The sequence below is a fragment of the Mobula hypostoma genome, chromosome 2, assembly GCF_963921235.1.
Source record: "Mobula hypostoma chromosome 2, sMobHyp1.1, whole genome shotgun sequence".
Taxonomy (NCBI): domain Eukaryota; kingdom Metazoa; phylum Chordata; class Chondrichthyes; order Myliobatiformes; family Myliobatidae; genus Mobula; species Mobula hypostoma.
The window spans coordinates 80,262,954-80,279,282 of record NC_086098.1 but is presented as its reverse complement, the minus strand read 5'-3'; the positions used below and the strand labels follow the sequence as shown (position 1 = coordinate 80,279,282).

Sequence of the window (16,329 nt, the reverse complement as noted above, 5' to 3'; positions counted from 1 at the left end):
TGTGTGTATGTGTGTGTGTTAGTTATTCGGGATTTCCAGCATCTGCAGAATCTCATATACTTGAGTCTCTCCAGCATTGGTCCTATTGCTCCAGACATCCCAGCCTCTGCGGTCTCTTGCGCCCACCACCCCTGCGTCATCTAAAGTCCAAGCGGGGCTCTGCGAGCGCTATTGCGAGCTCTGAGCGCACAAGAACTGGCTAGAGGCATGCTGTATATCCGTGCACTTGTCTTACAGCGAGGGAAGCTGCACCGTCTCTGGACCCATTGTGGACTGAAAAAAATAAACACTGGGTACCTCGAACTCCGGCTACTTCGTACTTCTGAGAAGGGGGCGGGGGGAGAGCTGTTGAGGGACAGGAGCGGGTGAAGAGGTAAAGGTTTCTCACCTAGTATATTCCCAAGCAGAGCGACGATGAAAACGACAATGTAGGCGATGATCAGCACCCACTCGTATTCCTTGGGGTATAAGTATTCCTTCCATAGGTAGCTAATGAACTCCTGGTCGTAGTCAGCGTTCAGCTGAAGGACTACGCTGCTGTTGGTGTCATTGGTCGGTGACAGATCGGTCGCCCTCTCCATCTCTCACTCGCTCGCAGCTCAGGGTCCGTTAAAACTCTACCAGCAAGATGTTCCAGAACGGGAAGAGGAGAGGATAGGCGCTTTAGATAACGCTTAGAAGGTGGAGAATGATCTCAACCAACTCTGTCCGCCGATTCTTCCTAGGTGGCTTTCCTACCCACCCCACCCCAGCGAAAAATAACTTTGTACTTGGGGTACTGTTGCGCCGTGGGAGCCCAAAGACTACTCAGCACAGCCTTCCCTCTGTCCGTCTCCAGCGCTGTCACCGCCGGCGAAAGCGCTCCGGAAGGTGCCTCTCCCACGGAAAACTCGGACTCCCTTCAGAATTTAAAAAAATGCATTGGAGGAGGAAAATGCCCCATTCTATCAGGAATCTAGTCTTCGCATGACATATTTATAAAAAGATAGGCAGCAGTTCGGGAAAGTGTCTGTGGAAATGGAACATGTAACGATACCATCCACTCTCGGGGGTGGAGGGGGGCGGTCGCCGACTGCCTTGGGCTCAGGTACACTAACATACAGAGAAGGGGGCGTCACCGGGAGCCACATAAAGTCTTACAGAGTCATAAGTGGTACGACAGTAACAGGGAGAGATGCGCTCCTGCGTATCGATCCAGAGTATGGGAGGCACGCAGACTTGGATCTATAATTAGAGACATGCACCTTTACTTACATATTCACGGGGGTGGCGGGGGGTGCGCATACTTGGACCCATGTACTTCTGCATATGCATCCAGGGAGGCATATTCACTTGCATATTTAGTTGGGGACATGGGCTCTTAATTACATAGTATATTCAGAGGCATGCACAATTTCTCTAAAGATTAGCTTTATCTATCACATGTACATTGAACCACACAGTGAAACGTGTCACTTTGCCTCAGTGACCAACACAGTTGTTAGCAGACTGAGATTGTGCTGGGAGCAAGTCCACAGAAGTCGCCATACTTCTGGTGCCAACATAGCCTTATGTGCTTGGAATATGTGAGGGAAATGGAGAACTCAGAGTAAACCCATATGCTCATTGGAAGAATATGCAAACTCCTTACCGGCAGAGGTGGGAATTTCAACCCCATTCGCTGGTGCTATAAAGCTTTACACTAAACACTACGCTACCCTGCCTTGGGATATGCGCTTTTAATTATATATTCATGGGTAATGCTCACCTGTGTACGTTTTGGTCATGCCCTCTGCTTATACAAGTTCAAAGTTAATGTAATGGGGGGGTTATATGGGAGGCAGGATTTGAGCGTCGGCACAACACTGTGGGCCGAAGGGCCTGTAATGTGCTGTACTATTCTATGTTCTATAAACTTATTATCAAAATTCATGTATATCAATTTATGCTATCTTGAGATTAATTTCCCTGTGGGCATTATAGTAGAATAAAGAAATGCAATAGAATCAATGAAAAACTAAACACAAATACTGACAACTAATGTGAAAAAAAGAGACAAACTATGCAAATAAAAAAAAACAATAATATATAAATAAGTAAATAAATAACACTGAGAACACGAGTGGCAGAGTCCGCAGTCCAAAGGTTGCAGACCTATGACCTATTCAGAGGAGCATGCATACCTGCTCAAAAACGGGGGTTAGAACACACACGCCTGCACACAAATCTGGGAGCAAAAACTTGCATACAAACCCTGCTGCACACACTCTTGTATTTCTCGATGTGGGTGCATGCACACTTGTTCATATACCTGGCAGGAATGGAGTCTTGCATACTTACTCAGCAAGCATACTCACTTATAAATACACCTGAACACATGCAGTGGCATTTATGTCTGTGTATGGACCGAATATGCATGAAATTGTGTCCATATACCCCAGGGCTTTGCTCTTCATGTGTAATCAATCAATAGAGAGACAGTCCCATCCATTTCCATGTGCCACAAACTCTTGCATAAATACCCAGTTGGCATAACATATATTACATACAAGTAGAGAGCATGCAGTCTTGCATATAAAGGATCAAGGAACAACTTTATTCACCATTTACACTTACATGTATTATGAATTTGTTGTGGTGTGATGTGACATATAACAAAATACAACCTTCAACAATTATGAAGAATAACACATCATTAAAAAAAGTTAGAGGTTAAAGTAGGGATATGGAATAAAATCTGCATCATTACATAAAGTAACACACACAAAGCACTGGAGGAATTCAGCAAGTCAAGCAGCATCTATGGATGCAGCTGACATTTTGGGTCAAGACTCTTCTTCAGAACTGAGAAGGAAGCAGGAGGACACCTGAATTAAAAAAAGGTCGGAGGAGAGGAAAGAGGCTAGCTGGAAGGTGAGAGGTGAAGCTAGGTGTGTGGGAAAGGTCAAGCACTGCAGAAGGAATTAGATAGGAGAGGACAGTGGACAATAAGGGAAAGGGAAGGAGGAGGGAATCCAGGGAGAAGTGATAGGCAGGTAAAAAGTAGTAAAAGTTCAGAGCAGGGAATAGGGAAAGGGAGGAGGGTCTGAAAGTTTAAAGTTCAAAGTAAAATTTATTATCAGAGTGCAACCCTGGGATTCTTTTTCCTCCAGGCATACTCAGCAAATCTATAGAACAGCAACGGTAAACAGGATCAATGAAAGAGCAAGAGCATAGAAACTGTGCAACAAACTGTGCAAATCCAAACATAAATTTAAAAAAAGCTTGAAATAACAAAACAGAGGGTTCTTAAAGTGAGATCATTGGTTGTGGGACTATCTCAATAGATGAGTGTAGTTATCCTCTTTTGTTCAAGAGCCTCATGGTTGAGAGGTAGTAACTGTTCTTTTCCTTCCAGTAAACAAATCCACCCCCCCCCAATCCTCTATTCTGACCTTTTACCTACCAACTGATAAGTCTTTGGACTTGGGAGGAAATGGAGCAATCAGAAAACCATGGTCACAGGGGAGATGTACACATTCCTTATAGAAAGAGTTGGAATTGAATTCTGAACCCACTGCTCTTCTCCCTTTACACTAATGACTGCACCTCACAGGATCCATCTGTTAAACTCCTGAAGTTTGCAGACAACACAGCTGTCATTGGCCTTATCCGAGATGGTGATGAGTCTGCAAACAGACAGGTGGTGGAACAGCTGGCCCTCTGGTGTGGTCAGAACAATCTGGAGCTAAATACGCTCATGACTGTGGAGATGACAGTGGACTTCAGGAGGAGCCCCCCAATACTCCCCCCATTCACTATACAGTACTCAACATTATTGTGTCTGCTGTGGAGACCTTCAGGTTTCTGGGTGTCACAATCTCCCAGGACCTGAAGTGGACACCCAAAGCGGACACTCTCATCAAAAAGGCTCAGCAAGGTTGTTTTCCCTACATCAACTCAGGAAGTACAACCTGCCTCAGGAGCTGCTGATTCAATTCTACTCAGGAATAATCCAGTCTGTTTTCTGTTCGTCCATCACTGCCTGGTTTGGATCAGCTACCAAACAAGACAAGAATAGACTCCAAAGAACCATCAGGGCTGTGGAAAGGATTATTGGTGTGAAGCTGCCCTCGATCCAGGACTTATATGCATCTGGAGTCAGGAAGCAAGCAAGCAGCATCATTGTAGACCCATCACACCCTGGACGTCTCCTGTTCCAACTCCTTCCTTCTGGTAGGCACTTTAGATCGCTGTATGCCAGGACAAATAGGTACAAGAACAGTTTCTTTCCATATGCCATCAGTCTTATGAACACTTGATTTTTAGTCTATTATAAACCAAGTCCACCTGCACATACACAGGTATACCTCATTGTATATAGTTCACGATTATTTGCACTATTGTTTTGTTTGCTTTTTGGTTCTGTACAGCGAGAGCTCAGGGAAACCAGCATCAAATTCCCTGTGTGTCCACATACTTGACGATAATAAAGGATTCTGATTCCCCAAGTGGTAACAGTGTTACACTAACCACTACGTTACCATGGTGGCCCAAATCCTTAGGACACACGCATAAATATAAGGACACACATTTTTGTATTCTTACCCATGGTCATGCTCTCATACACAGATAATTAGTGGGCTTGCACCTCATTCATAGAATGAGATGCCATACCTCTTGATTAAATCCCCAATGGGCATAAAAAAATCTTGCATTCATCTGGATGTGACATGCTGTAGTTGTACTCTCAGGCATGCACTCTTGGCCATGTATCCAGGATCATACAATGATGTACAAATATTTGAGGGGCATGCATGCCCCAATGTACTAACACAAGTAGTGCACAGGGGTGTTAACACAGAGGACCATGCTTAATTTCTTGTATGTTCTTATACACTGTCTCACACACACACAAACACGCGAGGATTATTTGTACCTTGTATATATATCTCCAGAGTGTTGTGCATAATCCTGCACACAACTGGAGTGTTGCATTCCCTTGCATATACACTATGTGTAATGGTAGCACAGTATCAAAGTGGTTAGTGTATTACAGTGCCAGCGTACACCGATCGGGGTTCAATTCCTTTCGTTACCTGTAAAAAGTGTATATATTCTCCTCGTGATCATGTGGGGTTCCTCTGGGTGTTCCGCTTTCCTTCCACATTTCAAAGGCATACGGTTAGGGTTAGTGAGTAGCACTGGAAGTGTGGCAACTCTTGTGGGCTGCCCAGCATGATCTTCACTGATTTGATTTGATGTAAACAAAGAGCTTCACTGCATGTTTTGATGTTTCAATGTACATCTGACAAGTATCGTATCTGATATTATTGCATATTTCCAAATGGGGCTTTGGTTTCTTGCAGAATCGATTGAAGACTGTAGTGCACACTTACTTAGTACAAACATCTGGGGAGTTTGTTTCTTTGCACATATACTCAGCAGCCACTTTATCAGGTACCTCTTGTGCCTCATGGAGTGGCTACGGAGTGTATGCTTGTGGTCTTCTGCTGCTATAGCCAATCCAAAGTTCAAAGTAAATTTATTATCAAAGTACATATATGTCACCATATACTACACTGAGATTAATTTTTTGTGGGCATATTCAATAAATCTATAACAGAATCAATGAAAGACCTTGCCAACTGGGCATTCAACCAGTGTGCAAAAGAGAACAAACTGTGCAAATACAAAAAGAAATAAATAATAGTAAATAAATAAGCAACAAATATTAAGAACACAAGATGAAGAGTCAGTGAAAGTGAGTCCATTGGGTTGTGGGAATAGTTCAGTGATGGGGCAAGTGAAGTCAAATGAAGTTATCCCCTTTGGTTCACGAGCATGATGGTCAAAGCATAACAACTGTACCTGAAACTGGTGATGCGAGTCCTGAGGATCCTGTACCTTCTTTCTCATGACATCTGTGGGAGGAGAGCATGTTCAGGGTGGTGGGGGTCCCTGATGATCAATGCTGCTTTCCTGCAACAGCACTCCATGTAGATGTGCTCAGTAGTACTGAGGGCTTTACCTGTGATGGACTGGGGCATAACCATTACTTATTGTAGGATAATCCAAAGAACATTGGTGTTTCCATAGCAGGCTGTGAATTAACCAATCAATATACTTTCCACCCTCACCTCTATAGAAGTTTGTCAAAGTCTTAGATGTCATGCTGAATCTTGACAAACTCCCACGACAAAGGCTGCCGTGCTCTCTTTGTATTTGCACTTACGCTTCTGGGCCCAGGACGGGTCCTCTGAAATGATAAAACTGAGGAATTTAAAGTTGCTGATCCTATCCATCTCTGATCCTTGGGAGAGGACTGGCTTGTGGACCGCTGGGTTACTCTTCCTGAAGTCAATAACCTGCTCCTTGGTCTTGCTGGCATTGAGCAAGAGGTTGTTGTGGTTACACCACTCAGCCAGATTTTCAATCTTCATCCCTATATACAGATTCGTCACCACCATTGACTCGGTCAATGACCGTGGTGTCATCAACAAACTTAGATATGGCATTGGCGCTGTGCTTAGGCAAATAGTCATAAGTTAAAAGCAAATAGAGTGGGGGCTAAGCACACAGCCTTGTGGTGCACCTGTGCTGGAGGAGTTTTTGCAGATGTTATTGCCAATCCAAACTGACTGGAGTCAACAAATTAGGAAATCAAAGGTTCAATTGCACAGAGATATTGAAACTTATTGTTTATTTTTGAGGGGATGATGCTATCAAATACTGAGCTGTAGTCCAAAAAGAGCATCATGATGAATGCAACTTTGATGTCCAGATGTTCCAGGGTTGAATGAAGAGTTAATGAGATGGCATCTGCTGTGGAGCTGTTGTAACGGTAGGTAAATTGGAATGGATCCAAGTCGCTTCTCAGGTAGGAGTTGATGTATTTCATCAGCAACCTCTCAAAACACTTAATCACTGTGGATGCAAGTGTCACAATGTGCAAGACACAGACACTGAAGTACAAGGAACAGGACTTGACTAGAGTAGGGACGTGACAGGATTCAGACCAGGAGCAGGGATAAGAATGCAGACTTGGGCTAGGGGAAGCGGGACCAAGGCTAGAAACCATGGACTAGGAGACAATGTATCGATTCCGAGCCCGAGACTGGACGATGACCCAGAACCTGGGTCTTGTCTCGGGCTTGGACCCCAGAACCAGGCAGAGTCATGACATGGCTTCAGGACAGGACGTGGCTGGGGACTAGAGGCCTGAACATGGAAGCCGGCTGGGGTCTTGGGTCTGGGTTCTTGGAGCTTGCGGCTGCAGGATCCGCCGGGGTCTGAGTTCTTGGAGCTTGGCTGCCGGCCGGGAAACACACTTCAAAGTTGCTGGTGAACGCAGCAGGCCGGGCTGCATCTCTAGGAAGAGGTACAGTCAGCGTTTCAGGCCGAGACCACGCTGACGGCCGGGGTCTGGGTTCTCCGAGCCTGGCTGCCGGCCGGGGTCTGGGTTCTCCGAGCCTGGCTGCCGGCCGGGGTCTGGGTTCTCCGAGCCTGGCTGCCGGCCGGGGTCTGGGTTCCTGAGCTTGTGGAGGCTGATAACTCGGAGGCTGGAACTCTGAGACAGACTGGGAACTGTACATTAACATAAACCCAGGACTTATCCTTTGAAAAGCCAGGACTCATCATCTTTAACACAACACCAACATGAGACAGGACAGTACATAGACATAGAGCCAGGACTCAACTTCTCCACACCAAGGTGGGACAGGAGCATCAGTCTGGTAATGGCAGAACTGCCTGACTTACCCCACAGAGGCAAAGACAAGACAAATCAAGACCCCCCACAGGGCAACAGCAGAACTGCCTGATTTACCCCACAGAGGTGAGGACCAGACAAGATAGATCCCCCTGCAGGGCAACAGTAAAACAGCCTGGCTTACTTCACAGAGGCAAGGACAAGAAGAGACAACACAAAAGAACAACAGACAGTTCCATCTCTGCTCCAGAGTAGCTCCAAGTCTCAGTTTGGCCAGCAACCTCAGCTGGCTACAGAAACAGCCAGATCCCTACCTAGCACAGAGTAGCTGGCAGCCTCTCAGCTGGCCCAGGAAACAGCCAAATCCATACTGCAAAGACAGCTCCAACTACTGACAGCAAGGCTCCATGAGGGGATGGTTCCCCAACACAGCCTAAAGATGGAAATTAGCTGCTTTAGCCTTCCACCAGCAAGTTACTCCCAGGGGATCTTGACAAAACAAACCAGCAGCCCACACTCAACCCCAAGGCTACTTATATGCCAAGCCTCAAGATGGGAATCAGGTGCCTATGATTAACTCAACAGGGACAGCTGGAAGACCCGGAGTCCTGAGCCCACGGACCGGACTGCGAACCGGAATGCAGACTTCACGGACCGGACCATGACAGTAAGTACTACTGGACGATAGTCATTGAAGCAGGTTACCACATTCTTCTTTGATTCAAGCCTGCTTGAAACAGGTGGGTAACTCAGACTGCTGAAACGAGAAGATAAAGATCTCAGTGAACATTCCTGCCAGTTTATCAGAACAGGTATTTAGTACTTGGCCAAGTACCCACAGGTTTATACTGTAGGTGTAGAATTAGAATTAGAATTTATTTAAATCTAAAATCCACTTCACAACATGAGGGAGAAAAATATTTGTGTTATGACTCTGTTGCAATGTACAGACATATGAATCTAAAAGTCTAATGATTTGTAGAAAGAAGCTGTTCCATAGCCTGTTAGTCCTGGTTTTAATGCTGTAGTAGTGCTTGCCAGACGGAAGCAGCTGGAACAGTTTATGGGTGGGGTGGCTTCCAGGCCTTCTTTCCACACTTGCTGATATAAATGTCCTCAATGGAGGGAAGTTCACATCCACAGATGCACTGGTCTGTAAGTACCACTCTCTGCTTACTGCCTGTACCTAATAAAGTGGTGACTGAGTGTCTGCTCAGGAGTATTTATGCTTGCACATAACTCCAGTATGCTTGTACAGTCATCTGGAGAGGACTGAACATGATCTCTCTGGAGTGTGTCCACTTGCAACGGCAAGGGAGTGCATTGTTCCCAAAGTTAGCGACCAGGAAAGAAACATGGATGGTAGTTTGCCTTTCAGGTGCCAGGGCCCAGGATGTTTCTGATCGCGTCCCCAATATCCTGAAGTGGGAAGGAGAACAGCCAGAGGTGGTGGTACATATTGGTACCAACGACATAGGTAGAGAAAGGGAGGAGGTCCTGAAAATAGACTACAGGGAGTTAGGAAGGAAGTTCAGAAACACGAGCTCAAAGGTAGTAATCTCCAGACTACTGCCTGTGCTATATAACGGTGAGTATGGGAATAGAATGAGGTGGAAGATAAATGCGTAGCTGAGGGATTGGAGCAGGGGGCAGGGATTCAGATTTCTGGATTATTGGGACCTCTTCTGGAGCAGGCATAACCTGTACAAAAAGGACAGGTTGCACTTGAATCACAGAGGGACCAATATCCTGGTGGGGAGGTTTGCTAAGGCTATAGGGAGAGTTTAAACTAGAATTACTGAGGGTTGGGAACCAAACGGAAGAGACAGTTGGCTCACAAATTGAGAAAGCTTGTAGACAGTGCGAGAGGGAGGATAGGCTGTCATGGTCCGGTCCATGTAGTCCGAATTCCGGTTCACGGTCTGGTCTGTGGACTCAGGACTCTGGGTCTTCCAGCTGTCCCTTGTTTCGGTTGAGTTAATCATAGGCACCTGATTCCCATCTTGGAGCCTGGAATATAAGTAGCCTTGGGGTTGAGTGTGGGGGGGCTGGTTTGTCTTGTCAAGATTCCCTGGGAGCAACCTGCCAGTGGAAGGCTAGAATGGCCACTTCCCATCTTTAGGCCGCGTTGGAGAACTATCGCTTCATGGAGCCTTGCTGTCGGTAGTCGGAGCTGTCTTTGCAGTATGGATTCAGCCGTTTCCTGGGCCAGCTGAGTGGCCGTCAGCTACTCTGAGCTAGGTAGGGATCTGGCTGTTTCCATAGGCAGCTGAGGTTGCTGGCCGTAATTGCGACTCAGAGCAGCCCCGGTGCAGAGATGGAACTGTCTATCATTCTTCGGTGTTTGTCTCTTCTTGTCCTCGCCTTCGTAGGGTAGATAAGGCCATTCAGCTGTTGCCCTGCGGGGGGATCTGTTTTGTCTTGTCCTCGCCTCTGTGGGATAAGTCAGGCCGTTCTGCCGTTGCCCTGTGGTGGGGGGATCTGTCCTGTCTTGTCTTTGCCTCTGTTGGGTAAGTCTGGCTGATCTGACGTTACCTGATGGATGGACCTGTCCCACCTTGGTGTGGAGATAAAGATGAGTTCTGGCTTTTCAAAGGATAAGTCCCGGCTCTATGTTGATGTACAGTTCCCAGTCTGTCTCCAAGCCCCAAGCCCCCAGCCCCGAGACCCCATCCCCGAGCCTCAAATCCCAAGACCCCAGCCATGTCCTGTCCTGTAGCCATGTCATGTCCTTGCCTGGTTCTGGGGTCCGAGCCTCTGGCAAGACCCAGGTTCTTGGTCCTTGCCCAGTCTCTGGCTCGGACTCCAAGCACAGGCTCCTAGTTCATAGTTCGTACTCCTGGTCCTGCTTTCCGAAGTCCAGGCTCCTAGTTCATAGTTCCTTGTCTAGTCCATGTCCTAGCCCTAGTCTGCATTCTTGTCCCTGCTCCTTGTCTGTATCCTGTCACGTCTCTACAGTCCTGTTCCTAGTACTTCAGTGTCTGTGTCTTGCATTTGGGTCTGTTCCCAGCATCCCCCTTTGTGACATAGGCAGGTGAAAGAGAAGGGATGCATTCAGACTGATGATTTAAGATGCGTCTATTTTAATGCAAGGAGTATCATGATCAAAGCGGATGAGCTCAGAGTGTGGGTCAGTACTTGGAGCTATGATGTTGTGGCCATTACAGAGACTTGGATGGCTCAGGGGCAGGAATGGCTACTTAGAGTGCCAGGCTTTAGATGTTTCAGAAAGGACAGGGAGGGAGGCAAAGGAGGTGGGGGGCGTGGCACCGTTGATCAGAGATAGTGTCACGGCTGCAGAAAAGGAGGAAGTCATGGAGGGATTGTCTACGGAGTCTCTGTGGGTGGAAGTTAGAAATAGGAAAGGGTCAATAACTCCACTGGGTGTTTTTCATAGACCGCCCAATAGTAACAGGGACAGCGAGAAGCAGATAGGGAGACAGATACTGGAAAGGTGTAATAATAACAGGGTTGTTATGGTGGGAGATTTTAATTTCCAAATATTGATTGGCATCTCCCTAGAGCAAGGGGTTTAGATGGGGTGGAGTTTGTTAGGTGTGTTCAGGAAGGTTTCCTGACACAATATGTAGATAAGCCTACAAGAGGAGAGGCTGTACTTGATCCGGTATTGGGAAATGAACCTGGTCAGGTGTCAGGTCTCTCAGTGGAAGAACATTTTGGAGATAGTGATCACAATTCTATCTCCTTTACAACAGCATTGGAGAGTGATAAGAACAGACAATTACAAAAGCAAACAACAGGAATTCTGCAGATGCTGGAAATTCAAGCAACACACATCAAAGTTGCTGGTGAACGCAGCAGGCCAAGCAGCATCTGTAGGAAGAGGCGCAGTCGACGTTTCAGGCCGAGACCCTTCGTCAGGACTAACTGAAGGAAGAGTGAGTAAGGGATTTGAAAGTTGGAGGGGGAGGGGGAGATCCAAAATGATAGGAGAGGACAGGAGGGGGAGGGATAGAGCCAAGAGCTGGACAGGTGATTGGCAAAAGGGGATATGGGAGGATCATGGGACAGGAGGTCCAGGAAGAAAGAAAGGGGGGGGGACCCAGAGGACAGGCAAGAGGTATATTCAGAGGGACAGAGGGAGAAAAAGGAGAGTGAGAGAAAGAAAGTGTGCATAAAAATAAGTAACAGATGGGGTACGAGGGGGAGGTGGGGCCTTAGCGGAAGTTAGAGAAGTCGATGTTCGTGCCATCAGGTTGGAGGCTACCCAGACGGAATATAAGGTGTTGTTCCTCCAACCTGAGTGTGGCTTCATCTTTACAGTAGAGGAGGCCATGGATAGACATATCAGAATGGGAATGGGATGTGGAATTAAAATGTGTGGCCACTGGGAGATCCTGCTTTCTCTGGCGGACAGAGCATAGATGTTCAGCAAAGCGGTCTCCCAGTCTGCGTCGGGTCTCGCCAATATATAGAAGGCTGCATCGGGAGCACCGGACGCAGTATATCACCCCAGCCGACTCATAAGTGAAGTGTCGCCTCACCTGGAAGGACTGTCTGGGGCCCTGAATGGTGGTAAGGGAGGAAGTGTAATGGCATGTGTAGCACTTGTTCCGCTTACACGGATAAGTGCCAGGAGGGAGATCAGTGGGGAGGGATGGGGGGGACGAATGGACAAGGGAGTCGCGTAGGGAGCGATCCCTGCGGAATGCAGAGAGAGGGGGGGTGGGAAAGATGTGCTTAGTGGTGGGATCCCATTGGAGGTGGCGGAAGTTACGGAGAATAATATGTTGGACCCGGAGGCTGGTGGGATGGTAGGTGAGGACCGGGGAACCCTATTCCTAGTGGGGTGGCAGGAGGATGGAGTGAGAGCAGATGTGCGTGAAATGGGGGAGATGCATTTGAGAGCAGAGTTGATGGTGGAGGAAAGGAAGCCCCTTTCTTTAAAAAAGGAAGACATCTCCCTCGTCCTAGAATGAAAAGCCTCATCCTGAGAGCAGATGCGGCGGAGACGGAGGAATTGTGAGAAGGGGATGGCGTTTTTGCAAGAGACAGGGTGAGAAGAGGAATAGTCCAGATAGCTGTGAGAGTCAGTAGGCTTATAGTAGACATCAGTGGATAAGCTGTCTCCAGAGACAGAGACAGAAAGATCTAGAAAGGGGAAGGAGGTGTCGGAAATGGACCAGATAAACTTGAGGGCAGGGTGAAAGTTGGAGGCAAAGTTAATAAAGTCAACGAGTTCTGCATGCGTGCAGGAAGCAGTGCCAATGCAGTCGTCGATGTAGCGAAGGAAAAGTAGGGGACAGATACCAGAATAGGCACGGAACATAGATTGTTCCACAAACCCACAAAAAGGCAGGCATAGCTAGGACCCATACGGGTGCCCATAGCTACACCTTTAGTTTGGAGGAAGTGGGAGGAGCCAAAGGAGAAATTATTAAGAGTAAGGACTAATTCCGCTAGACGGAGCAGAGTGGTGGTAGAGGGGAACTGATTAGGTCTGGAATCCAAAAAGAAGCGTAGAGCTTTGAGACCTTCCTGATGGGGGATGGAAGTATATAAGGACTGGACATCCATGGTGAAAATAAAGCGGTGGGGGCCAGGGAACTTAAAATCATTGAAAGGTTTAAGAGCGTGAGAAGCGTCATGAACATAGGTCGGAAGGGATTGAACAAGGGGGGATAATACTGTGTCGAGGTATGCAGAAATGAGTTCAGTGGGGCAGGAGCAAGCTGAGACAATAGGTCGGCCAGGACAGGCAGGTTTGTGGATCTTGGGTAGGAGGTAGAAACGGGAAGTGCGGGGTGTGGGAACTATAAAGTTGGTAGCAGTGGATGGGAGATTCACTGAGCGGATAAAGTCGGTGATGGTGTGGGAGACAATGGCCTGGTGCTCCTTAGTGGGGTCACGATCGAGGGGTAAATAAGAGGAGGTATCCGCGAGTTGTCGCTGTGCCTCGGCAAGGTAGAGGTCAGTACGCCAGACTACAACAGCACCCCCTTTATCGGCGGGTTTAATAATAAGGTTAGGATTAGTGCGGAGGGAGTGGAGAGCAGAGCTTTCCGAAGGAGTGAGGTTGGAATGGGGACAAGGTGCGGTGAAGTCGAGATGGTTGATGTCCCGTCGGCAGTTAGCGATAAAGAGATCCAGAGCAGGCAGAAGACCAGAGCGGGGTGTTCAAAGCGTTTATTTACAAAAGCGTTTATTTGGAGTAAGGGGAAATATGAAGCTATCAAGCAGGAATTTGGAAGCATAAATTGGGAACAGATGTTCTCAGGGAGATATATGGCAGAAATGTGGCAAATGTTCAGGGGATATTTACGTGGCGTTCTGCATAGGTATGTTCCAATGAAGCAGGGAAAGGGTGGTAGGGTACAGGAACCATGGTGTACAAAGGCTGTTGAAAATCTAGTCAAGAAGAAAAGAAAAGCTTACGAAAGGTTCAAAAAAATAGGCTAGGTAATGAAAGAGATCTAAAAAATTATAAGGCAAGCAGGAAGGAGCTTAAGAATGAAATTAGATAGATAAGTAGATAGATAGACATACTGTATTGATCCTGAGGGAAATTGGGTTTCGTTACAGTTGCACCAACCAAGAATAGAGTATAAATATAGCAATACAAAAACCACAAATAATTAAATAATAACATGTAAATTTTGCCAGATGGAAATAAGTCCAGGACCAGCCTATTGGCTTAGGAGATCCAGAAAAGGCCATAAGAAGGCCTTGGCGAGCAGGATTAAGAAAAACTGTCACTGAATGCAGGTACAGCAGGCAGTGAAGAAAGCTAATGGCATGCTGGCCTTCATAATGAGGGGAATTGAGTATAGGAGCAAAGAGGTCCTTCTACAGCTGTACAGGGCCCTGGTGAGACCACACCTGGAGTATTGTGTGCAGTTTTGGTCTCCAAATTTGAGGAAGGACATTCTTGCTATTGAGGGAGTGCAGCGTAGGTTCACAAGGTTAATTCCCGGGATGGTGGGACTGTCATATGTTGAAAGTTTGGAGCGACTGGGCTTGTATACACTGGAATTTAGAAGGATGAGAGGGGATCTGATTGAAACATATACAAACGTAAGATTATTAAGGGATTGGACACGCTGGAGGCAGGAAACATGTTCCCGCTGATGGGTGAGTCCAGAACCAGAGGCCACAGTTTAAGAATAAGGGGTAGGCCATTTAAAACAGAGTTGAGGAAAAACTTTTTCACCCAGAAAGTGGTGGATATGTGGAATGTTCTGCCCCAGAAGGCAGTGGAGGCCAAGTCTCTGGATTGTTTTCAAGAAAGAGATGGATAGAGCTCTTAAAGATAGCAGAATCAAAGGTTATGGGGATAAGGCAGGAACTGGATACTGATTGTGGATGATCAGCCATGATCACAGTGAATGGCGGTGCTGGCTTGAAGGGCCGAATGGCCTACTCCTGCACCTATTGTCTACTGTCTATTGTCTATTGTCTAAAACCCCAAGGCATTTTATGTATGTGAAGAACAAGAGGCTAAGACGTGAGAGGATAGGACCGATCAAGTGTGACAGTGGAAAAGTGTGTATGGAACCGGAGGAGGTAGCGGAGGTACTTAATGAATACTTTGCTTCAGTATTCGCTACAGAAAAGGACCTTAGCAATTGTAGGGATGACTTACAGCAGACTGAAAAGCTTGAGCATATAGACATTAAGAAGGAGGATGTGCTGGAGCTTTTGGAAAGCATCAAGTTGGATAAGTCACTGGTACCAGACAAGATATACCCCAGGCCTCTGTGGGAGGTGAGGGAGAAGATTGCTGAGCCTCTGGCAATGATCTTTGCATCATCAATGGGGATAGGAAAAGTTTCAGAGGATTGGAGGGTTGCAGATGTTGTTCCCTTATTCAGGAAAGGGAGTAGCGATAGCCCAAGAAATTATAGACCAGGGAGTCTTACTTCAGTGGTTGGTGAGTTGATGGAAAAGATCCTGAGAAGCAGGATTTATGAACATTTGGTGAGGCATAATGATTAGGAATAGTCAGCATAGCTTTGACAAAGGCAGGTCGTACCTTATGAGCCTAATCGAATTCTTTGAGGATGTGACTAAACACATTGATGAAGGTAGAGCAGTAGATATAGTGTATATGAATTTCAGCAAGGCATTTTATAAGGTACCACATGCAAGGCTTATTGAGAAAGTAAGGAGGCATGGGATCCAAGGAGACCTTGCTTTGTGGATCCAGAATTGGCTAGCCCGCAGACGGCAAAGAGTAGTTGTAGACAGGTCATACTCTGCATGGAGGTCAGTGACCAGAGTTGTGCCTCATGGATCTATTTTGGGACCCCTACTCTTCATGATTTTTATAAATGACCTGGGTGAGGAAGTGGAGGGATAGGCTAGTTAATTTGCTGATAACTCAGTTGCGGGTGTTGTGTATAGTGTGGAGGGTTGTCAGAGGTTCAGGTGGGACATTGATAGGATGCAAAACTGAGCTGAGAAGTGGCAGGTGGAGTTCAACCCAGATAAGTGTGAGGTGGTTCATTTTTATAGCTCAAATATGATGGCAGAATATAGCATTAATGGTAAGACTCCTGGCAGTGTGGAGGATCAGAAGGATCTTGGGGTCTGAGTCCATAGGACACTCAAGGCTGCTGCACAGGTTGACTGTGTGGTTAAGAAAGCATACGGTGCATTGGCCTTCATCAACCATGGGATTGAATTCAAGAGCCAAGAGG

The 16,329-nt window shown here is 46.8% G+C and overlaps 1 protein-coding gene across 1 annotated transcript in view; it reads right to left on the bottom strand.

Annotated features, from left to right (window-relative positions):
- hcrtr2 (hypocretin (orexin) receptor 2) overlaps positions 1–581 on the bottom strand; it is a 75,814-nt gene extending 75,233 nt beyond the window's left edge. Inside the window, exon 1 of the mRNA XM_063068643.1 lies at positions 389–581. Within this exon, the coding sequence (XP_062924713.1) occupies positions 389–581 (193 nt within the window). The remainder of the gene's footprint in view (positions 1–388) is intronic.
- Positions 582–16,329: the final 15,748 nt, after the last annotated feature.